Source organism: Amphiura filiformis, chromosome 18 (assembly GCF_039555335.1).
Source record: "Amphiura filiformis chromosome 18, Afil_fr2py, whole genome shotgun sequence".
In the NCBI taxonomy this organism is placed as follows: Eukaryota; Metazoa; Echinodermata; class Ophiuroidea; order Amphilepidida; family Amphiuridae; genus Amphiura; species Amphiura filiformis.
In genome coordinates, this window is record NC_092645.1 from 45818440 (window position 1) to 45844303 (window position 25864).

At 37.6% G+C, this 25864-nt stretch overlaps 1 protein-coding gene across 3 annotated transcripts; it reads left to right on the forward strand.

Annotated features, from left to right (window-relative positions):
- The first annotated feature begins 40 nt into the window (after nt 1–40).
- On the forward strand, nt 41–24081 carry LOC140138722 (sialidase-3-like). 3 transcript variants are annotated; one of them, XM_072160478.1, is made up of 11 exons: nt 41–151; nt 6876–7134; nt 7168–7206; nt 8054–8105; nt 9032–9202; nt 13531–13666; nt 15192–15282; nt 16955–17041; nt 18349–18482; nt 20503–20754; nt 22240–24081. In XM_072160478.1, exons 2-11 carry the CDS (start codon nt 6966–6968, stop codon nt 22558–22560), a joined length of 1452 nt encoding a protein of 483 aa, XP_072016579.1. In that variant the 5' UTR covers nt 41–151; nt 6876–6965; the 3' UTR covers nt 22561–24081. The 3 variants fall into 3 exon arrangements, with proteins under 3 accessions (XP_072016579.1, XP_072016577.1, XP_072016578.1); XM_072160476.1 differs by having other exon boundaries at nt 6876–7206; XM_072160477.1 differs by lacking the exon at nt 41–151 and adding an exon at nt 1687–1813 and having other exon boundaries at nt 6876–7206.
- The last annotated feature ends 1783 nt before the right edge of the window (nt 24082–25864 follow it).

Sequence of the window (25864 nt, forward strand, 5' to 3'; positions counted from 1 at the left end):
CTACCGCACTCCACAAGCACCAATATATACTCCACTCTGCCATCACATGTGTAACTGCTTATAACTCGCCACTAAAAAATCTAAAAATGTGCAGGTAATGCATGTATAGGCCTGCGCCATTTTATCCAAATTGCTTGCAGCCTTGTTTAAGGTATGTTCCCGATCTATTTGCTCCATTAAGCAGATTGGTATATTATTATATATATATTATGTGTGTGTGTGTATAATTCAGGTTCATATTTGGAAGCTTAACTGGCTTAAGACTATAGTCTGTACTACGTGTGTTGCTTGTGTACGTGTGTTGCTTTTCGATTTTTAATTGCCTTTGCTCCCGCAGTTTGGTTCCCTGCGTTTCGGAGCTATATTTTGCTGTGTAATTATGTTGTATTTTTAAATGATTACTTAAGCTTTACCTTGCACATATGTTTATTTTTGGTTTGTTTCACTGTATTTGCGCTCGTTTCAATGTGCAATGTTGGCTTATTTTTAAGCAGTGTTTTGGTATAGGTTTTAATCTTGTTCTTGGTTTTATAGGTGCCTAGTTTTTAAGCAGTGTATTTTATATACTGCTTTCCCTGCACTGTATAAATGTGTATGTTATTATCATATGTTTATTATAAAGCGCTTTGAGATATTTTATTGTAATGCGCTATATTGGAAAACAATTATGATTATTTTTATTATTATTATTATTATTATTATTATTATTATTATTATTATTATTATTATTATTATTATTATTATTATTATTATTATTATTATTATTATTCGACAACTAGTTTGTTCATGTATGGCTGTGATGTATATAGTCATAATCTACTCTCTCTGAAGTACAAATAGGCCTATATAAATAACAATTCTACAGCAACTTATCGTATATCCATGTAGCTATATAGCAGTATAATTATTGTATTTAACCTTGACCTGCATAAATTACCCATGTATATATGTGCAAATATTGTCGTCATGCTCACTGCGCTCGTAAAATGCAAGACCACAAGGCTGAATTCACATAGGAGTATGCAGTATACTGTATATGCCAGACGTACTATAGGTCAGTTTGCCAATTGTAAAACATCACTTAAAATGGGAAAAGTGTTACTCCACCGCCAAATTAAGTATCCCAACTCATGGCGCAGGACCTACTATACTATACTATACTATACTATACTATACTATACTATACTATACTATACTATACTATACTATACTATACTATACTATACTACAGCCTGTCTCCAAAAAAATTGTGCAAGTGAAAAGCGCCCTCTTTGGCGATAAGAAAATACCGCTGTGACATGATGCTTACATCAATGTCACGGGCGCAGTCTTAGGTCTCAAATGCCGTTTGTTCTGTTCCATTTCAGCAACTGTTGCTAAAGTTGCTGAAATGGTAGATTCTAGTAGGTTAACTGAGCATCTCAATCAAAATAACCTAAATGAGTCGTTCCAATCTGCTTATAAACCATTGCATTCTACCGAGACAGCCCTGCTTAGGGTAAAGAATGACATTGCCTCAGCAATTGACAACAAGAATGCAGTCTTTCTCGTCATGCTCGACTTATCGGCTGCATTTGATACAATCGATCACACCATATTTGTCAACAGGCTTTGTCATACTTTTCATATTCAGGGTTGCGCTCTACAATGGTTTGCTAGTTACCTTAAAAACGGGAAAAACCGTGTTTGTATTTCATGACAGTTCTCCAACGAGCATGTATTGAATTTTGGCCTGCCGCAAGGATCCATCTTAGGACCCAGGGGATATACAATGTATACTCATCCTGTTGGGGACATTTTGCGCAGGAACAATGTAAGTTTTCATATTTATGCAGACGATACCCAGGTGTATGTTTCATTCGACCATCGAATTCCTGATGAGTGTGAGCGAGCTTTCAACAGACGCAAGACATGTGTACATCAAATAAAATCTTGGATGTCACAAAACAAGTTGCAGCTAAACCAGGAAAAAACTTGGAGGGCGCTATATAAATGCTTGGTTGTATTGTATTGTATTGTATTGTTCCAATTTCGAGATATGTTTATTTAACAACGAAAGGGTAAAATCACAATTGTGCCACTTTTACTAGGAAAGAGACCTGTACATGTAAATCAATGATAGCTGATGTTGATGCGTCTAGTGCACTCCCCCTTTCGGGGCGCATGCATTAGACGCATCAACATCAGCGCGCGTGCATTATTTTGTCTAATATCTCTCCCAATAAGTAATACACGTTCATTCACCTATAACATGTATAAGTGTGCAATATTTGTTTGTCTTTTAACATGTCTTAAGAGAACAGTATTTACCATGATAAAATCATTGACATGCACATGTATTTAATTTTTACAGCAGAATGTGAAATATTTCTTTATCTTTTATTCTCTATTAAGTGGAAAAAGAGAATCATCATTCCTGCATCATGATAAAACAGTAAAAACAGTCAAAAAATGTGTATTGTGTAATTGATGCATTCTTTTGATTTCACGAAGGAACTCTTGATAAACTTGATGCTATCACTGTTACATGTAAAGCCCTCTTCCCTAGTAAAAGTGGCACAATTGTGATTTTACCCTTTCGTCTTTAACTAAACATATCTCGAGATAAAAACAAGCAAATTGAACAGAACAAACGGCATTTGAGAGCTAAAACTACGCCCTTGACGTTGATGCAAGTATCATGTCACAACGGTATTTTCTAATTGCCAGAGAGGGCGCTTTTTACTTGCACAAATTTTTTTGAGACAGGCTGTATACTATACTATGCTATACTATTATACTATACTATAATACTATTAGTATACGCAGGTATTTCAGCCTTTTCGAATAGTGCTCTCTTAAAGGCCCATTCAGTGATTTGCTCATCCGTTTGGTACCTTTGTCATTTTTATAGATGTGCTTACATAGCCTGCTAGTGGTTCAGCTGAAAGCCGTGTATTTAAGACAAAATGAGACATTTTACACGAATCTGTAATTTAGATACGGCCGACAGTATCTAAATTAGCTACATGTATTTGAATGGGGCTTCAACTTCGTCAGTACTGCTGTTTTCTTTGTTTTTTGCCAAATTTGTCATTTCAAAAATACCAAATGACAATTTGAATGACTTACCTTTCACTTTTAAGCAATTTATACACAATTTTATCACTGAATGGGTCGATATGACCGGGAATGTAAACCGGTATAATTAGATTACCTTGTTCGATATTAAGCTATTCGCGTGCCCTGCAAAACGTTCCACGTATACCCGAATAGTATAGTTGTAACCTCGGACATCAAACTATTTTTTGATTCCCCACACTCCCCCTACCCCTTTTTATGGTCTGTTGGACTGATTTTTTATCCCCCATTTTAGGACCCACAATTTTTTTAAACCTCCCATATTTTCCAACCCCCAGCAATGTATGTACTAACACTCCCTTAAAGGGGCATTTCGTGATCCACAGCATCATCCCCACTTTTCTCAAAAACAGTTGAGATTTTTATATCACTGAAAAACAACTGGCTACATAATGTTTATGTACAAAACATTTCTTGCAGATTAATTCGTTAAACACAGATATCGTGAAATTTGAACTTCGTTCTGGTATACCAGAACGAAATTACAACGCATAACATGCATAACGCAAAATTTGAATCAACTGACATTTTGGGAATAAGCTTTTCCCGTGGATAAATGCCATAAAAAGAGGATGCTAGGATTAATACTCCTTTAAGGTTGGCAAATTTGGATCCCAAAAGTTTGGCATGCCCAAAGGGGGGGGAGCAAAGATTTTTGGCAGGCCAAGAAGTGGGGGGGGCAAGCCGAGAGGGGGCAAGCGATTTTTGACTGGCCGAGAAGGGGTCCATAGCAAAAAGAACATGTTCCGGGTGACCACCTGATGACCATTCGGTGGTCATCAGAAACCTTTCGAGTACCTTTTCCAGAGCGATCCGAAAGTAGCTTAAGTTATCCAAAAGTTCACGGGTAGACATCCACAAGTCTCCCAAAAAACTCAAATATTTCAAATGAGTTTCCCAGAAGGTTCCCATAAACTTAGATTCTTTGCAGGAGTTACCCGGTGGTTATCCGCTTTTAATTTGACCTTGAAATAGCCTAAAGCATCTTATGACTGCATTGTGGGTGGGTAAATGGTCAAAGGTCACTGAATGATTAGCTAGCTGTTTTGGAAGTTGGAATATTTGTGCAGTATATTAAAGTTATTTGTGGTCTAAGATGTATGGATTTACATGTAGGACATTACAAGATATTCACTAATTGATCTGGAACATATGCTGTAGGAATTACAAAGCATTGAATGCTTGATTTCAAATTGCAGGTATGACAATTTGTATGGAATGATTTGTATTTTCATGCAGTCTTTATACATGTACCTAATTACAGATTTGAATGTTCAAGTATATCTGTTCTATTAAATCAGACATGATTTTGACAGTAAATTAATGTCACATTACTCGTTGATACTCGATAGACCGCCCAATAAAGCGGACTTAGTCACCGGCCAGTTCTACAGAATAGATCCATGGCTAACTATGGAAACATGTTAAAGGACATCAAGAAAATTTTCTAAGTTATTTATTTTGCGCTCTATCGAGTATCGACGAGTAATGGATTACAAACCGTTCAAACCCAAGGGAACGTCCTTTATTATTATAATACTAGTTCTTTGTTATTATTATACCTAATCATAGTGCACTTACGTCCACGACGAATTCACCGTGACCTTTCCACCCATAAACCCGCTTATTGAAGATTAAACCGATATATGCAGTACTAAACCATTATATAGTAATCTATTGTCCAAGCAAATTTATTACCACCTGATAATATTGATCCAATGAGCGACCGAATTGTCCGCTACGGACGACTAATCCAATCGATAATGACTCTATTGACATGTACCAGCTGAGCTCCACTGACCAAGTTTTGGGATATTTTCACTGGTTTGCAGCTGTTTGCTGTCATTTACTCATCAAGGCAGACGACCGTTATTATAAGGACTATGCCAATTATTTAAAGATTGACATGTAGAGAATAAGCCATAATTGATTGACAGAGAGTACTAAATTTGTACCTATGACGGTTTTATGACACCAATGTTCAAAATACGATCAAAAAATGGCTGCCCGGTGAAGTAAAATGTGCATTGGAATAACACGGCGAGTTTGGATAGATGGTAGGATTTCTATTTTTAATAAAAATGTATGTTCCCCCGTTATTAAAGCTTGTATCGGGTTGAAGATTCAGATATTTGCAAAAGAATAAGTAATTGAAACATAGAGAAAGTACTAAAATCATAGCTTTTATACTTTTTGATATATGATGCTAACTAGTTCGTCCCCAATAGCTACAACACAGCGCTACCAGTAGGGTTCAATTGCCTATTGTGAGTGCCCCTATGTTGTGTGCATACATGGAGTTAACAATAACTGCATGATGTCCTCTTAGGCTGAGTTCACATAGAAGTATACGGTATACGGTATTCGCTATACGAAATACACTCATTCGATCAGGCTGAGTTCATATAGGAGTATACTATGTGAACTCAGCCTGATCGAATGAGCGTATTTCGTATAGCGAGTCCAGGCATGATAGGTCAGTTTACCAATTTTCTTCGTCTAATCAAATGCTTGTAAGTTTACTTCTTGAGGTCACATTGCATTCAATGAGGTGTCATAATTAGATTAAAATTAGATTAAAAATGAATTTACCCACATATGGTTTAGTTTTAAAATTAGGACGGTATACGCTGCACTAAAATCGAACACGCACGATTCCCACTTATTCCCACTATACTACTATACGCAGGTATACGGCCTTTTCGAATAGTGCCCTCTTATGTGACCCGGTACTATGAAATTACCTTGCTCGATTTAAGCTATACGCGTACACCTGCAAAACGTGCACCGTATACCCGAATAGTATACTTCTATGTGATCGTAGCCTTATGTGACCCGGTACTATGAAATTGTCTTGCTCGATTTAAGCTATACGCGTGCACCTGCAAAACGTGCACCGTATACCCGAATGGTATATTTCTATGTGAACGCAGCCTTACGCCGTCTCGGTGATGGATACCTGGATGTTTATCTCTGGAGTGATGGGTTCTGATCGATTGGATGTTTAGTTATTTTATAATTTCCAGTGAAGAAATAAGTTTGATATGCCTAGGCCTAAATGAATTAGATGAATATTTCTAATATTTAATTTTAGAATTTTTATTCATTATATTTGAAACATTTAGGGGCAAATTTACCTATGTGGAAGGTCTGGGGCTCATAAGCCAATCAAACAATTTCTTTTTAGGCCTAATGTTATTTCAGCATTTTTGGTAAAGAGTAACAACAATTAAAATTTGAAGGAAATCGTACATTATGGCTTCCAGTGAAAACCAAACGAGTCTCCATAGCTATAACTGGGACTAGGTTTAAACTCGTCCCAATAACAACTGGTCCCAAATATACAAACTGGGACCAGCTACAAAAAGGTACTCGAAGTCATTTTATAGCAGTATAGTAAAAGTAATAGTAAATTAATAGCTACCGTACATGATGCTTTTTTTTTAATATTTTGCTTCGGATGCCAATTTCTCGATCAACTTTTGTTCAAATTCATTCACCCGGTAAATTTTTCTGGGACACCCTGTATGCAGATAAATCAATACCATTCATTAAAATTAACACTGGGGCAAGATAGGACCAGTATGTTAATGGGACCACTTTGTAGCATTAGGGCGAGTTTGCACCAGGGGCGGGTCGTCCTGAATCTGTCTTAAGACATGACTGCTTTCAATCTGTATATTTGTATTGTATGAACGAGTGATGATGTTCATATTTTTCCATTGAATCTTGATATTTGTCCATTGAATCTGCAGTATCACAACTGGTACGTTAAAACAAGAAGAACCCCACTAAGACTATATAAACTAAGAATGCAAAACTAGAAGCAGCTCCATATCATCAGCATGAGCAGACTGCTACTCCTCATTCTAAGCTGTGTAGTGATGGTATCGATGTGGGCAGTAAGACGCAAGACGGCTTCAAAGAGTTGGATATATGGTGATCCATCAGGGAAAATCAACGATGATGTAGGGACTACAGGCTATAAACCGGCAACCACTGTAGAAACAGAAGGTTACAAACCGGCAACCACCGTAGAAACAGAAGGGTACAAACCGGCAACACCTGTAGAAACAGAAGCAGAAGGTAAGCAATAATGAATTATATTATTCCTGAAGGTTGCCCCATCTTTCCATAAAGACCCCCCTAACGGATATTGATCTACCTTTCCATAAAGACCCCCACCTTAATTATATTGCTCCAGCAGTTAGTTGGATATTTGAAACAAATATGTAACAATGTATGTCCTATAAAATCAAGTCAAGTCAAGCAGTTAAGACTATGGTGCGAGAGGTTGCGGGTTCGAACCCTGGCGGTGCCTAGTATGCTCTTGTGGAAAATTGAGTTAGCTTGAAAGTCCCCTGGACAAGGAACTTACTGCTAATTGTCTCGTTGTAACCCGTACGAAACTCAGGGAGCTGATCCTGCATGAGATGGTTATTTGTGGAATATCTAGGGTGTGCGCTCTGGTAGCAGCAAAGTCCCTGATTTGTTGTTAAATGGTTTATGGAATGATGTGGGGGCGTAGTGGTCAGCGACAACCTATAAAGTGTGCTGGGGCTTGTGGATCAACGTCTAGACGTTGTGCCTGTGCGTAGTGCACTATAAATCACTACGCTTTTTTTTCTTTTCTTTTTTTTAATATACCTCTAGTGGTGGTACTCCCCTTAATACCATTTTTGATACCATCAAATGGGGGCATTGAATGTTTTTGGAGTAATGGGAACATGATATCAAAATCGCAATTTTAAAGGATGTAAAGTGAACGATGAGGTTGTCGACCGGGTCATACAATATTCTATTTTTGAAATCTGTGATCAATTATTTGAAAATACAATATAGATAAAAGAAATGTTTGTGTTTTTAATACAAATGGAACATTCTGAAGTTGTCAAGTCATATTTTTCATTTATTGTACTTTGTACTATTGCAGTATTGTTTTATCAAGATATGAACGTCAACAATACAATCTACAATACAACAAGGTAAGGACTGAAAATTAAAAAACCACAATCATAGCCTCTATTCACTCTCGACACAAAATTGCAGTAAATTTTGTCTTTTTCACGCGTATATCGCATGCTGTCGTTTGAACCCAGGTTAGAAACCCACCCAAGCCTACTTCTTCTTAGATATTATGCAATTATGTCGGAAAGTAATTTTTTAGGCCTATATGCCGTCAGTCATTCCTAATTTTTTAAAGCGCAACATACAAGTTTCAAACGTTTAATATTCTGATATACTATGCTGAGAACAAGCACTCACGAAAGAAATAGGCCTACCATATATATACTTAATGATCTCACTTTATAAAAAAAAACAGCTTCACCACATTATTAACAAACACTCTCCCCTCATTACTACACCTAGTCATATAGGTTGGCATACACAAGCAGTCACACTTTAATGAAGACTTGTTTTTCACCTACAGACCGGGAGAAATGCTGTTATCATGGCGCGCAAGATTTAACCATCCCACCGTCACGTGCGCGAGATTTAAATGTTAAACAAAGGCGAAAAGGTTAAAAAAGAAATATAGACAAGGTTTAAAACCGTCTATATCATTGCATCTGTATGGGGAGCCTCGACTAATCGTGGTTCCCCATAAAACTATTTATTAATAGGTGTTGTCCATATTCCACCTGCTGTGACGCCTCATTTCATTTATCCTATATACACCATATTGCCCAAATGACGTCATTTTATATATTCTTTATAGCATTATGCCTAATTTCTGAAGTCCCGTATCTAGTGTGGCTGCAGCAAGTTTCTGCTTCAAATGCGCGCTGCTAGCCCCGCGATATAACACAAAGTACACATTTTGCTATCCACACACTTTTGTTTTGCTCTAGTATAGAATTGTCAATGGCTTGCTTACACTATCAACATTCTTTTTTTTTTCTTTTTCCAGAATACCTGCTCTAGTCTACCATCATGACATGTTCTTTGCCTTTGCTGAAGGCCGTAAAGACACCTTTGAAGACATTGGGGAAATGGATATTATCTTACGACGTGGAAGAAGAAAAGACTGGAAAGTTGAGTGGGGGCCAGTGGAAATTATAGCAAGTCAGAGCGGGTACAGGTAAAGAAAATAAAGGATTGAAATTTATATATTGACAGAGGCCAGCTACCAACAATAGGCCTAAAAATTGTTTGATTGACGTAACCCGACCGACCGTAAAAGTAGGTCAGACCCTAATTTTTTTTTGCCAAAAAATAATGGAAAAAATAAATAAAAATAAATCAATTTAAAAAAAAGAAGAAAAAACAAATTCATAGCATCTATCAAACGAAATTTACAGCTTAAAAAGTAAAAAATGCAAAAATCACGACCTATCTACCTTTTTTTATGTGTTACGCCATCCAAACAATTTTTTATTTTAGGCCTTAACTGCCTGATGCACAAATGGTTTTGGCCATTATTATAACATTTGTTCAGGAGGACGCCATCAATAACATACCCTGCAAAATCAAGACTTTAGGTGCTGAAGTTTTGTCAAAATATGTCGCCAATACGTACTCCTTCGGTTATGTTATGGTACGACCCTTTGTTGTGTAGACTAATAATTCCATCGTAATAATAAAACGCCGGTTCCATCGTTTTATCCAAAATCTCGGATTTTGACAAAACTACAGCACCTAGAGTCTTGATTTTTGCAGGGTATATTGGTTTAATCTGTTAATAAAATACAATATAATCGTGTAAAAAAATATTTTTTTTTTTTAATCAGTGAGGGCGTCCTCCTGAGCAAATGTTATAATATGGCTTTAAACAAGGGTGGTAGATACTCCAAACAGATGCATGTAATTAATCTTTGTGTGCTCCAACCCAAGCAGTCAATATGACAGCTTCGTAAAGCTGAATTTATGTGGTTTTGCAAGTTAAGTTTTCCCTAAGTTGAAGAAAAATTGTTCAGTACAGCGACATGTATGCTATAATTTCAATTGGACGTGAATTTTGAATAATTTTCCAAAATGGATTCAATTGGTCTTCATTTTAACATCATACATTTTCAAACTTAAGTTTTACACAAGAATAGTGTCAAAACCGTCCACCAATGGCTTCAATCGGGCCTTCATTTTGCCAAACAATACTGAGGGGGGACATCCCCCTCAGACATCCCCCTGCGTATAGATAAAAAGTCGTCCTTTTCGCATCCAACACTTTATATTTAAAACAAACAATAATTGTAACAAATATTCCACGAATTGCTTCAATTAAGCCTTCAATTCACAAATGTTCGGCTTGTCCACATATGGCTTCAATTGGGCTCTCATTTTTCAAAAGTTTTTCACCTTAGAGAGGGCCACATCCACTCTCAGACAACCCCATGCATTTCGCAAGTTACATTATCAAATTATCTCTGCCAACCAACACCCCCCCCGCCACACACACCCCACACACACACACTTTTCAAATATGGTTGACGCCCCTGCTGGCGGCACATGGGACGTATTCGCCGGTCATTTGTTGAAAGTTGAACGATCTGACATACATAAGATACCTGCAAGATTATTACCGGCCACAGCGCATAGAAAAACGAATGGAAATCGGACCCCAAATCCCACCCGAATCTTATGCCGGGCTAGGCCACCTGATAAAATATTTTTGTATACGGTGATGTACAACCCAGTCCATCTAAGCGTGACAGACACATTACATTTGCATATCTATTGCAAAAACAAGTTTAACTCCATTCGAAGAGAATAATTATTACATTACAAGTTGACACTCGTTGCAATTTTTTTATTCTTATTTCACTGAAAAAAAAAAGAGAAATTGTGTTTGTAAATTCTGCCTCGTACACCAAATTATAATTACGGTCCTTCCCCCGTTTGATTTCCATGGCAGGAGACTGGTGACGTCACTGTAAATGAAGAGTTATGTTACATACACAGGAGACCTGGATATAAGCTCTTTTGACATTCAGTCATGTGTATAATATGCGACCTTGTTCCACGAGAAATCGGGAAGGTTCGAACAAAAGGCCATTGAAATTATCTATTTGAATAATGAATACAATATGGATTCCATCACGCTCAAATTCTAAAATTGCACGGTAAAATTGGTCTAAAAGATTTTTTATTGTTTAGTCCAAATATTTCTCAAAAACTTGATATACATATGAATAGTAATTTCTTAATTTACTAATATATAAAAAAGAAGCGGCTGATTTTATCCATTTGTTTAAAAACCATGAAATTAGTAACACTTGATTAGACTTTTTTTTGAGGACAACAACAGTATACGTTCTCTGCATTGAGAGCGTTTACAGTCCCTTCTTTCAATTAAGCAGGCACATCATTCTCATTTTATGACATTAACTTTTTTCTAGGCCAAATCTCTCTCGTTCGAAGGATCTTACCGCTAAAGTTGGTTTTCGCGGAATATCAACTTTAAACGTCTTTTTTTTTTTTCAAAAAAGGAGTCTTCATAATATTAGCTTGCCAGTGACATGTTGTCCGAGCAATATATATGACGTTTAACACGCAAAATTGATGGATCCAGTTCCAATTGTAGACACAGAAATCGACATGGTCTTATTGGTGTATAACGCACATTCATCTAATGTTAGCATATATCCACAACCGGGTCCACAACATGCCCATCTATCAGGCCACAGTTCTTTAACCCCAATACATTTGCACATTCATTGAATGACCTTTGAAAATTTGGGTGCACAAACTCATGCTCAGCAACTTAAGGTCAAATTTTGCTCTATGATTGTTTAATTGAGGTTGTTGAACTATGCCATTGGGATGAGGACATTGTGATCCATAGTGATATGGGATGAGCTTGCCGGTGAAATACTCACTACCCAGCTTAATGATATGCAGCCTGTCTAAAAAAAATTGTGCAATTAGAAAATACCGTTGTGACATGATGCTTACATTAACGTCAAGGGCGTAGGCGTAGCTCTGAAATGCCGTTTGTTCTGTTCAATTTGCTTGTTTTAATTAAATCTCGAGATATGTTTAGTTAAAGACGAAAGGGTAAAATCACAATTGTGCCACTTTTACTTGGGTAAAGGGCTTTACATGAAACAGTGATAGCATCAAGTTTATCAAGAGTTCCTTCGTGAAATCAAAAGGACTCATCAATTACACAATACAAAATTAGTTTGACTGGTTTTACTGTTTTATCATGATGCAGGGATGATGATTCTCTTTTTCCACTTAAAAGAGATTCAAAAATAAATTAATATTTCACATTCTGCTGTAAAAAATTAAATACATGAGTATGTCAATGATTTTATCATGGTAAATACTGTACTCTTATTCACTTTTAAGACATGTTAAAGACAAACAAATATTGCGCACTTATACATAATTGTTATAGGTTAATGAACGCGTATTCAACAACTCCTCCTATACCTTTGTACAGGAGCCAACCGTTGTTAATCCGTGATGAATCCACACTTTTACTCTAGCGTATACGCGAACGCGAGCGAGACTACGCGTTGCGCGAGAGCGCGTAAAATTCGTCATGCCTGGAACCTTTGTGCGTATGCAAGTTTACAAGTTGAATTCAGTATTTTCAGATAGCGGCTAAATTTTGCCGTTTTATTCTGTAGTTTTATTGATGATATTAACAGAGAAATCATCGAAGTTTTTGTAAGGCTTAGTGACAATGATTAACTGACATTTCCTCGGGAAATAATCGTGAATTATACGATCTTTAGCTTCTTCAGCTAAAGCTGCCCTCACGAAGTAAACCACGCAGACGACGCGGCCGCATCGTTGTTAAACGGTGATGAACAACGGTGAAACGCGTCCGGTGCGTCTGCGTGGTTTACTTCGCTCGGGCAGCTAAAGCTGCTTTCACGAAGTAAACCACGCAGACGACGCGGCCGCATCGTTGTTAAACGGTGATGAACAACGGTGAAACGCGTCCGGCGCGTCTGCGTGGTTTACTTCGCTCGGGCAGCTAAAGCTGCTTTCACGAAGTAAACCACGCAGACGACGCGGCCGCATCGTTGTTAAACGGTGATGAACAACGTTGAAACATGATTGAATCCCTAATTACTTGTTGGGAGAGATATTAGACAAAATAATGCACGTGCGCTGATGTTGATGCGTCTAATGCATGCGCCCCGAAAGGGGGAGTGCATTAGATTTACATGTACAGCTCTCTTCCCTAGAAAAAGTGGCACAATTGTGATTTTACCTTTTCGTTGTTAAATAAACATATCTCGAAATTGGAACAAGCCAATTGAACAGAACAAACGGCATTTGAGAGCTAAGACTGCGCCCGTGAAGTTTATGTAAGCCTCATGTCACAACGGTATTTTCTAATTGCCAAAGAGGGCGCCTTTCACTTGCACAATTTCTTTTGAGACGGGCTTTAACGGTATCTCATATAAACAGTGATTATTATTATTATATACTAGTATTACTTTTGATGCGCAGAATGATGAGTCCGCAAGCAACAATAGACACGGTAGTTGACATGATCCTACTGGTTTATAATGCCCATCCATCCCATGTTGGTGTATGGGAAGAGCTCGCCAATGAAACAATGACCACCAAACTGATGGCTATCAAGGTAAGCCAGTTGGGTATATGTATTTTATCATTGACTTGCCTTTTCAATTCTGTTTTTAGTCCTGATGAAGTCAGAGCCACATCTGACGAAAGCTTGACCAATTTCACACAGTGACTGGCTGCACCAGTACTGTAGTTTCACGTCACACATTGCCCGACTGCACCAGTAATGTAATATCTGACGGCGCACCCGAATAAAAATCAATATATTAATTGCCCTATTTACAATGCGATTCTCGAATACAATGGTGACATTTATCGCTGTTAGCAATTATGCATCAATTAGCGTTACTTCTCCTACTTAGGGCTATTTATTGCTAATTATCATTAACATTCTGCGCTAACACCGATAAAGTGCTTATTGCTAATTAGAGTATAGCGCACATACCAGTGATATAGCGTTTATTTAAAACCTTATGCATGCAGGCGCCAAATTTTGAGCAACAATTAAAATAGTTAATTTGGATGAAAAGTTCTTGTCTGTTGATCATAAATTGAGTCACAGGCTGAGTCAAAAAGAAGTAAACTCATGTTTGAGGGGCTATAACTTGAGATCTGCTCAAAATTAAAATACCACAGGAAAGAGCAAATTCTACACGTTTAAATAAAAACAAGAATTGTTGCAATTGTTTACAGCAAACTCAAGTTATACTCATTTGAATACAACCACCCATTTTTGTAGCTGCACACGGTTTCACTTTCCAAGTACGGGCCTACCTATTATATTGATTGGTAAGGCGCGATATTCAAATGCAAATAAAATTCTGTGGAAGGTATGGTTTCGATCAATAATTAAAGGGCTCTTTTTAATATGAAGTTTACCTCATTGTACTACATTATAATAAAACGGGTCAAATGACATCATGGCACCACAATTTACCGCACGGGAGCGCACTGTTTCTTTCTTCTCCAATTTCCTACAGCTAACCAGGTTTCATGTAAGGAAGCGGTATATAAGAATGTGAACAAGCTCAATGTGCATGGGACACTAAGTAACAGACAGCCGGAAGCTTCAGGCAGACCACGAACTGCTAGATCACAAATAAACATTGCTAGATTTAGACACGCGTAACAGCAAGACCAACGATCAGCTCAATCCTTTACCCAACATTCCCCAATGAAGCTTTTTGCCGGATCTTTCGTAAAGACTTGAATTGGTATCCCTACAAACTAAAGTACCGTCATGGACTTTGTTGAATATTAATTAAAGCAAAAGTTGTCTTTTCAACAATAAATCCTGTTAGCACTTTGCTGATTTAATCAATCAGCCGTGTGCAGCTACAAAAATAGGTGGTTGTATTTGAGTATAACTTAAGTTTGCTGTGAGCAATTGCAACAATTCTTTTATTTTATTTAGACGTGTAGTATTATCTCTTTCCAGTGGTATTTTTATTTTTAGCAGATTCCTTGCATATCTCGAGTTACAGCCCCTCAAACATGAGTTTACTTCTTTTTGACTCAGCCTGTACACTCTGTTTGCCCATAAATGATTTAATGATTTGTATTTCTGTTACTCTTTATTCAAGAGTTTTGATCTAGGTTTAACTTGGACAGAACCACAAGATTTGAATTATGCATTAGAACTCATCAAGCCAAGGGCATCACTATATGGTCAAGGTACAGTATAGCTTTATTGAATCAAGAAGCAATACAACTTATCAAGCCAAGGCCAACACTGTTTGCTCATGGTGCAGTATAGCTATATTTATTCATGAAACAATACAACTCATTAAACCATAGGCCATCACTCTATGCTCCAGGTATTTTATAGCTTTATTGAATCATGAAGCAATACAACTCAACAGGCCAAAGGCAACGCTCTATACTCCAGGTACAGTATAGCTTTATTAAATCTTGAAGCAATACAACTCATCAAGCCAAGGCTATCACTCTATGCTCCAGGTACAGTATAGTTTTTTTGAATCATGAAGCAATACAACTCATAAATCCAAGGTCATCACTCTATGCTCTAGGTACATTATAGTTTATTGAATAGTGAAACAATACAACTCATCAAGCCAAGGCCATCATCTTATTCTCCACGTACAGTATAGCTTTATTGAATCATAAAGCAATACAACTTATCAAACCAAGGCCATCACTCTATGCTCCAGGTACAGTATAGCTATACCCAGTGGCCACAGGTTAGAATTTCGACGTTGTATCAACGTCGATACAACGTCAGAAACCGACCCGTGTGCCCACTGGGTAGTATATAAACTCCTCAACAAAAGTTTGGAAGTTTTTTTAAGCATCTGTATCTCAAATTATTTGTGACATATCACATATTCATATTGTGTTACATATCAATGGATAGCTTTAATACTCCCGTTTACAATGACACCCCATTTGAAACAATAACATTCTTCACGGCTGAGTACACGCCTTGTGAAAGTGGTGGGGTCTCAAAAAGAATTGGCCAAATTGACCATTATTCTGTGCAGCAAGCGGCAATCCCATATCTTCACAATCTGGGACCTAATACAATCCTCCAAGATGACACCGCTCGTCCCACATAGCCACGGTAGTCAACGACTACATACAGAATATGAGAGTAGAGACAAAATGGTCTGCCATCAGGCCAGACCCGGGGGCCAGACCTCAACCCGATTGGACACTTGTGGGACAAGCTTGATCGCGCTGTGCGTGCCAGAGAAGCCCATATGCAACCACATTGAATGACCTGCGACGAATCCTTTTTGCAGAATGGAATGCCATCCCACAGTAACGTGTAACCAGGTCGATGAGCAGCATGAGGTGACTATTGTGGCTGTATGTGGTTTGCCACTGGCTATTGAGGTTAGTGGCTACCGTTGTTTGAGCACAGAATAATGGTCAATTTGGCAAATTCTGTTTGAGACCCCACTACATTCACAAGGCGAGTACTCAGCTGTGACAAATGCTATTGTTTCAAATGGGGTGTCATTGTAAAGGGGAGTATTGTAGCTATCCATTGATATGCAACACGATATGAATATATATATGATGCTTAAAAACTTTCCAAAATTTTGTTGAGGAGTTTAATACATAATATCAAGCCAAGGCTATCACGCTATGCTCATGGAGGTATAATATATGAACAAAGAATAATGGCAAAGATCATGAAATCTGTTGATGTTCACCAACAAAGACAGTTAAATTGAGTTTAACTTGCAATTCTCTGGACAAAGCAATTTGTTGCAAAAGTCTGGGAGCTGATCTTGGCTGCAAAGGTTTATTATGGTATGTTTAGGGCGTACGTTAAGTGTTCACACACACTATTATTCACCAATTTTTTCCTTCTCTGTAGGTCCTGGGCATGGCATTCAGATGAAATCAGGCAGACTCATAGTACCCGGTAGATTTTGGTCAAACGTGACTGACTCAAAACAAATAGGTATGCAGCACATATAAGGAGAGACGGTATGCAGGGGGAACAAAAACAGTAAATGTAGGCATTAGAAGTTGATAAAGTTCATAGCCAAAAATTACCAGCTCCATCAAGTCCCACAGAAGTGCTAGATCTGCAAAACTGAAACATGTATCAATGGGAATACAAAAGGTGTACTAGAAATTCTGAACAACAGACAAGGAGGTGTTCCCTGGTGGTTTCAGCACTGAGCTTTGCCACACAGCAGGCATGGGGTCAATATTAAATTAGTTGAACTTTGCCCGGTTCCCTTGTAAGTTGTATGTACCGGTCAGCAGTTTTGCTTTTATTGATATTTATCCCTCTGATTTGGTTCATCTGTTTCCCATGTTGGATGTGTTTGGCAACATGTTTTTCCTGTTCTTTATAACCCTCTAAAGATATCTATATAGGTGGCTTACTTTCCGAAGAAAATGCTCCCTCACTAATAGAGCATGTTACAAGGGAAGACTTTGTGTTTTACTTAGACTTAGGGAGTGTTCATTAATACTTTGGTAGGGGGGCTGGTCTACCTCAAATATTTTGCTCGAAAACTTTTTTGACCCCCCCCCCCCTCGATAGACCGCTAAACTTTTTTGACCCCCCTCTTTTGACAGACAAAACTTTTTTGACCCCCCCCCCTCCAATTATCGTATAACAAACATACTTAATAGTGTTGTTTCCAGTGGTATGGTATCTGGGTCACATGTATCTGGAGGCAAATGTTTGAAACATTCCCGGTGGGACAATTGCGTATGAAATACAAGCACAAGGAAATTTTCATTTTATACTTAATTTAGATTTGTCCCAAATCAGGATGTTTCTCTGATTTTACAGGGATAAATGAAATTAAGGATTTATTTGGAGGTTCATAGGTACATCAGCATAATTTGGATCTGTGTCTATTTATAGTACTCAGATTGAACCGACAAAATGATAGAGCACAAAATATTAAGGGTCCATCCCTCATTCAATGGGGGCTTTTAAGCTCCTGTTGTATAGAAAACATTGTGGCTGCAGTAAGGGCCCATCCCTCATTCAGTATTGTGGCTCCAGTAAGTCGCAGCTTGGGAATGATGTGCATTGGCAAATAGGTAATGGGCCCTAAAGAGATATTTACCGACTTGGGTGTGCAAGAAAGCTGTATGCACTACATGAATGTATAATTAGTCTTCTCTAATTTCTTCCCTGTTCAAAATGTTTCCAATTCATTAATTTTCTGCTATTTCTATTTTAATTGAGCCAATAACCATTTCTCACTATCATTATGTTCACCTGACCATTACACTTTGCAGAGTTTAAACATGGTTCATTCCCTCAAGCCAATGTGATATACAGTGATGATCACGGTGAGACATGGCATCCAGGAGGCAGCCTTGGGTATAGGGAAGATACAACCGGCATTGCAATATTTAGTGATGAACCAACAGTACGTTATTACAGATTGTGATATTGAGACTGAAAATCACACTGATACTGCACAGTAACACTGGACAATAGCCAGGCTGAAAATAACCAGAGTGAGCGGCGGCGTCACGAGTGGCATGCATGGGGGGGGGGGATTCCATCAGTCAGCAGAACTGTTGCTCCCCCAGTAAAAACCCAAAATAACGAAAATGTCCACTTTTTATGGCTTTTTTGCGCTAAATTGATTGATTTTGGCCCCGTCCGAAATTCATATCCCCCATGACACCCCCACCCGCCCTCGAAAAAAATTCCTGGCGTCGCCACTGACCAGAGTAATGCTCAAAATGGTTTTCAGTGTGATTTTAAGTGTCAAAATTTCACTGTTAATTCCCAGGGGCTATTCGGTATACAGACCGGAAAAGAATTAAGGTACATCCTCAACAATTAGACAAAATTAACTGCTGATTTTAATTTGGACATATCTTCCGTTGTTTAGGATATACAGGTGTGAATATAACTGGTACCTTAATTCTTTTGTGGTCTGTACTTTGCACTACAGGAGGTACGTGCCGTTCTTAAGAACCCTTTTTTCAAACTCTTTTACATTCCGGAGACCTGACGCCAAGCTCTTTCCCTATTCCATTCCCGAGATACACGTGACCCCCATGTGAAGATCTTGTAGACTTTTGGCTAAATGTTCCTTAAACAAATTAAATACCCAAAAATAGCTTTTTTTAGTTCTGGAGACCGCGTTTTATGTCCTCAAAATCTGGTCCGGACAGGGCATTTTTGTAATCTGGGCGGTACTTACGTAACAAAAAGTAATTTGAATACCCACCCATAAAGATTTTGCATACATGTATTTGCATGATTTTTTTTTAATTGGTCCAAAAATGATGATGTGCTTGCTGTTCTCTGCAGGACAAAAACCATTTATTTTATGTATGTTCATACGTAGCGATAAACGTAATTAGAAAGCAAACTTATATGACTATACGCTACTCAAATTCGGTACACTCACCGGAGCGCTTAAATTACGTCCGGTCAATGAATCTTCAGAACAATAACATCCGTTGAAGATGCCGGTTGACCCGGTGAAAGCACTCCGGTGAGTGTACCAAATTAGAGTAGCGTAGAAGTACAAGTTCCATGAACTTCCATATAGCCTTATAAACAAAAGTTTGGAAAGTTTTTTCAAGCATCTATATCTCATATTATTTGTGATATGTTCATATTGTGTTGCATATCACTAGATAGCTACTGTATTTCCCTTTAGAATGACACCACATTTGAAACAATCACATTTTGCACGACTGAGTACACGTCTTGTGAATGTAGTGGGGCCTCAAACAGAATGTGCCAATTTGACCATTGTTTTGTGCAGCAAGCTACAATCCCAGATCTTCACAATCTGGGACCTAATTCAATCCTCCAAGATGACACAGCTAGACCCACAAAGCCAGGGTAGTCAACGACTACCTACAGAATATGGGAATAGAGCCAAAATGGTCTGTCATCAGGCCAGACACGGGGGGTCAGACCTCAACCGGATTGAACACTTGTGGGACCAGCTTGGCCGTGCTGTACGTGCCAGAGAAGCCAATATACAACCACATTGAATGACCTGCGACGAATCCTTGTTGAAGAATGGAATGCCATCCCACGTAATGTGTAACGAGGTCGGTGAGCAGCATGAGGAGGTGCATGACTGTGGCTACCTATGGTTTTTCCACCCGCTATTGAGGTTATAGTGACTTGCATTGTTTGAGCACAGAATAATGGTCAATTTGGCAAATTCTGTTTGAGACCCCACTACATTCACAAGACGTGTACTCAGCCGTGAAAAAGGTTATTGTTTCAAATGGGGTGTCATTGCAAAGGGGAATATTGTAGATATTAATTGATATGCAGCACGATATGCATATGTCACAAGTAATTTGAGATACAGATGCTTGAAAAAACTTTCCAAACATTTGTTGAGGAGTTTATATATGAAGGGAAACCTCGATCGTACAATGAACATGATTTTCCCCTTCAAACAGGCAGTAGAGCTTGACAATGAACTCTGTATAAATGCAAGGACACTACATCCGGATCAGCCTCGCCTTTTGGCATTCAGTAATGACGAGGGCGAAAGTTTCGGTACACCTACGTTAGCGTGGTCACTACAAGAACCAGGATATAAACCACGTGATGATCCGCTATTTGCGCACGTTAATTTTACCAACACTCTGCAGGGACCATTCTTATTGGAAGATAACACAACAAGGGCAACTGCTGTTGGTGGATGTCAGGTATATATTATTATAATAGTTTATACTTGCTGTTTGTATCTGTGTACTGGGAGAGAATTTTATTGCAGTTTTTTTACTGACGTTTTCACTGCTGAAAGCACATCAGACATGTCGAAATGCATTTTGAATATGAGGAATGTCCTGATGATATCAAATAATTTTGATTTTTTTAATTCGCGATATAATATATACATATTTTATGGCAAATATTGTCAAAATTGAAATTTTTAAATTCAACAGTCATTCTTAGTCTTGTAAAGAATTCACGTAATTTGATTGGTTTTCTGGTGTATAATATCTCACAATAGTTGATAGTGATATTAGTCAGGGCGCGCGCCGCCACGCAACGGCGGCACGCTTGTTGCTCCTCAATGATCGCGCGATAATGCGTTCGCGTAATACACGTGCGAGAACCAAGAACGCGATTCGGCGGCTTAGATGTTCGTGATGGTTTCGTTCATTTAAAACAACGGGGATGTCCTTACAAAAGTAACTTTATTTTTTTCAGAAAAAGGCAGTTTTTCTCGCAAAAATTACATTAAGGGTAGACGAGGAGTTGTTGGTCGAAGCAACCAAAAAAATCGATTTTCATTCTCTAGATCAATAAGTTATTGACAAATAACACCTTGATGTTTTGCAAAGGTTCATTCTACAAACTATATAATTTGAAAACTTGCTTAATTTATTGTTGTTAATGAGTTATGTACATTTTACAAAAGTGTTGTTGTTTCAGCCCTCTTTACAACATAACTCAAGAACCACAGGACCTACAAAATTATTTCTGTGATATTTGAATTCTTCTACACGCTCGCAAGGAAATGAGCAATGCAATTTTTGCCAAAGCTCATTACCATTCGCAAGATGTTGTGAACTACCAAATCGCAACACTTTAAAATAGTGTATTACCTTAAAACTGAATAAGAATGAGAATAAAGATAGGATTTTGTCTTTTGCCTATCAATATCGTGTCATAATGGATGGGCTGGCCAATATTTTTATCGTAGTGGATACCGGCTGCGCCGGCATCCACTACTCAAATGATTGGCCAGCCCATCCATTATGACACGATATTGATAGGCAAAAACAAAATCCTATCATTTAATCTCTAATTGAATTTAATTTTTTTAAATGATTATGTACTTACAACACTGACTCCCTTTTTTCACTGGTGCAATAGACTCTAGATCTTATCGTAATTGTCTAGCCCTCTTTTGATCTTATTGTCTTGTCCATCACAGAGTTGCTTGTTTTTCTGTCTCTTGTCTTGTTTTACGTTTGTGATCTCATTTGGCTATCCGCTATGGGCTTGTGGTATGCACATTTCTTGCTTCATATTGTCTTTCTGATATAATTCTGGCATTATATATCATGTATATCGTGTAGTTGTGAAATAATATTCAAGCGCTATATTACAGCGCTTGAATTTCATTTAATTGAAAAAGCCTGTGCTCATTAATCTTATTATCCATGTTTATATTGACACAGGCTAGCACGATAGGTTTTACAGCCACACATCCTCTTTCACCATCCAACACCTGGGTTGTCTTCTCCAACCCAGCATCATTTACAAGCAGACGAAACATGGCAGTAAAAATCAGCAAAGATGGCTGCCGAACTTGGAGCAAGCCATGGATTATCCACGCAAATCCTAGTGCCTACTCAGACTTGACTTATTTTAAGACATGGGACTCGGATGCTGGAGTCTACTCACCAAATTTTGCAATTTTATTCGAAGGTGGGGAAGAATTTCGGTACGAATCAATTCGATTTAAAATGTTTAGTTTGGAGAGGATGTTGCAAGGATAGCAGAACCGTCACCATTTTCTTCAAGATGAAATTTTTATGAGGACCAAAACCAAAAATATCGGAGCAGTAGTAAACATCGCATTATATGACATACAGTGTACCAGATATGTTCACCCCTGTATATCCTAAACAAAGACAGGAATGCAATAATTGGAACCAGCAGCCAATAACTCATTTTTAGCTCGGATATAAGACATCATTTAGTGATAATTGTTCAAGAAAAAAGACATGATGATAAAAAAAATCGAAGGAAGATGCAAATTCAAAAGTTGCAGTTTGCCTAATTGCATGCTCTATTGATTTGTACACAATACATTCTCGAACAAGAGAACTACCACAGTGCTTTCCATTGAGTATAGCACATTAACACTAGCATTGTGCCTTCATTGATTTACAGAACATCAACGTGCAATTTTTGATTTTGTTCTTTCCTTATGTTTCAGATCACCATTTCTTTAATCTCATTTTAACAAGTTTCAAAAAGGTGTCATTTTCATTGTCCTCATAATATTAGCTTGTCAATGATATGATGTTGTCCGAGCAATATACACTAAGCCAAAAAAGAAACTTATAATTTTTCACAAGGTCATATCTTAAAATCCTGTCTATCAAAATTAACTAAAATTACACACAGGATTGCCTCAATACTCTACTCAAAACACATGCCAGCAACCAATCAGTTGGCCAACTGACACAACCGCAAAATGCACTAATATGGAACAACTTCCTGGACCACATTCACAGCCCTATTGGCACCCAGCAAAAGAAATCTGTGAGAATGATCTTGAATCACAGGTCACAGCCAACAATTTTAACAACATTAAGTTAAAAACATTAAAGAGAGTCAAAACAAACTTACCAGGATCATCATGTCACATGTCCAAACAAATAATGAAGTCCTTTAGTAACGGGAAGCATGGGGCAATCTTCCCAGGATATCATCAGGAACTTGGTTGGAAGCATGAGAAGCAGGTGCACAGCATGCGTGCAAGCGCACGGTGGACATACCCGTTACTAAAGGACTTCATTATTTGCTTGGACATGTGACATGATGATCCTGGTAAGTTTGTGACCTGTGATTCAAGATGCCGTTCTCACAGATTTCGTTTGCTGAGTGCCAATAGGGCTGTGAATGTGGTCCAGGAAGCTGTTCCATATCACTGCATTTTGCTATTGTGTCAGTTGGACAACTGCTTGGTTATTGACATGTGTTTAGAGTGGAGTATTGAGGCAATCATGTGTGTCATTTTGGTTAATTTTGATGGACAGGATTTTAAGATACGACCTTGTGAAAAATTATAAGTTTCTTTTTTGGCTTAGTGTATATACCCTTTAAAAATGCAGTATTTTAAGTCTGCCAGGTATGTAGGCTACATGTCAAATAAAGTAGGGTTTACCTTTAATTTGGCTTTGGTGGAAATTCTGTGGTCAGTGAGTGTTTACCATACAAACAAGTACTTCACATTATACTTGTGTTACTTGAAAAAAATAAAATTAAAAATAAACTTTTATATAATTCAACACTTGTAAATCGGGCATTATGGTCATGTTTTTCTTTGCTTTTGTGTAGTCCGACGAGTAGGACCTGTTTTTTTTCTTAGTTACCAACTATACTCTGACTCTGATCGCTCAATTATGCTAAGTATTCACATTACGCTGAAATTGTTCCCGTTTTCTCACATAGATGCATAAAAGGGACGATTCGGACATTATAGGCCTATGTAAGTTTGAAGAGAATCCATATCCTAAACCGATAGGGTTACCCCCCCCCCTTAATTAGATTGAAATAGTCTGAAATTAAGGACAATCAGAAACATGTTGGATCATTCAGATTTTACACCACCAAAGAGAATTATTGTTGTGCGCCCTTAATTTCAATTCTCAGAAAAACTCATTAAGCCTGAAGGAAACATCAAACTGATTAGTAATGTTAGATACTGGACATGTGTATCATAGACTTGAGAGATCGAATTATTTTTAATGATTTTAAGCAGCACCGGCATAATTTTGCATATTAATTAGATAGTTCCCGGACATCGAGGGCCAATCGTAAAAAATAATGATATAATTGAAGACCGAATTAAAAAGACTAGTTTGCGTATGACGTCCTGTCAATCAGACCAAAAATGCCATACTGCGCAGGTCATGGCGCGCCTTTGTCATGACGTCAGACGCAAATTAGTCTTTTTAATTCAGTCTTTAATTATAGTTAACCTATTTTTCCCAGCCAGAGGGATCAGGCAAGGGCTGATTTCAACCATCATAGCTGTCGCTAAAAACTGAGTCACTCCTGTGAAGAAAAAATGACGTTTTCTTAAGGCAAATTTAGCCTCAGCACATCAGGGACTCTGATTTGGTGGTGTGAGATCTGTAGTAACTTTTAATACTCCTCCAATGGTCAAAAAGATTCTAAACTCTATGCATTTACGAACAAGTGATCACCTACCTATTATTATTATTATTATTATTATTATTATTATTATTATTATTATTATTATTATTATTATTATTATTATTATTATTATTATAATATTATTATTATTATTAAATTACCATTCAAACCCCATAGCTACAAATAATACACCAAACCTGGAAAATTTCTACAAGAGAATGATTCTTTTTAAGATATTGGGTATAACATGTAAAAGATTTCTTTGCAAATTAGAAAATTAATATACCTAAACCTCAACAGAAAGGAGTAAAATTATGTATTTTGGTGATACTGGAATATGTTTGGAAGTAATATACTTCAAGAAATTAACTGAAGAACAATTTCCGGTCGGTTTTGAAAACAAAAATATATGAAATCAAAGAGATGTGCGCAAGTGAAACAGATCCATGATCTCACACCCACAACGAATGTGGGTCATTCTTCGTTAAGGTGCACAATTGCAGTCCCTCCACTTTCAGGAGTCATAACTAAAATACGAAACATGATTTCGAATTTTATTTTTGCAGTTGTTTAGTATTGACGTTCCTTTTATATCTCAAAACATCAAAATATTAAAAGAAGTTCTTATTTGCGAGAAAATTGCTTATACAGGGTGTCACAACCCCCAAAACCCCATGTCCCGATGGGGGTCATCAAAATGTTTGATGCTGATATCTTTTAGTGGATAACTTCAGCATCGTAAAAAACACTGGGAATGACAAGTTATTTATTGTATATTGTAGAAAAGTTATTGTAACACATCTTTCATCGCCAGGAGTAAAAATAATTTCACCCTATATGTCTAAAATTTCCTGTCCCTATGTTTGCGTCATCTACCGTCACGAAAATTTAGAAGAAAAAGCCAAAAATTAC

What these genes read in the sequence shown, in the direction of transcription:
- LOC140138722 (XM_072160476.1), top strand. Translation starts at nt 6,966, where the DNA reads ATGAGCAGACTGCTACTCCTCATTCTAAGCTGTGTAGTGATGGTATCG. An exon ending in GCAAGTCAGAGCGGGTACAG is followed by an intron (nt 9,203 to 13,530) that starts GTAAAGAAAATA and finishes TTTGATGCGCAG; the next exon opens with AATGATGAGTCCGCAAGCAA. An exon ending in GACTGACTCAAAACAAATAG is followed by an intron (nt 17,042 to 18,348) that starts GTATGCAGCACA and finishes TACACTTTGCAG; the next exon opens with AGTTTAAACATGGTTCATTC.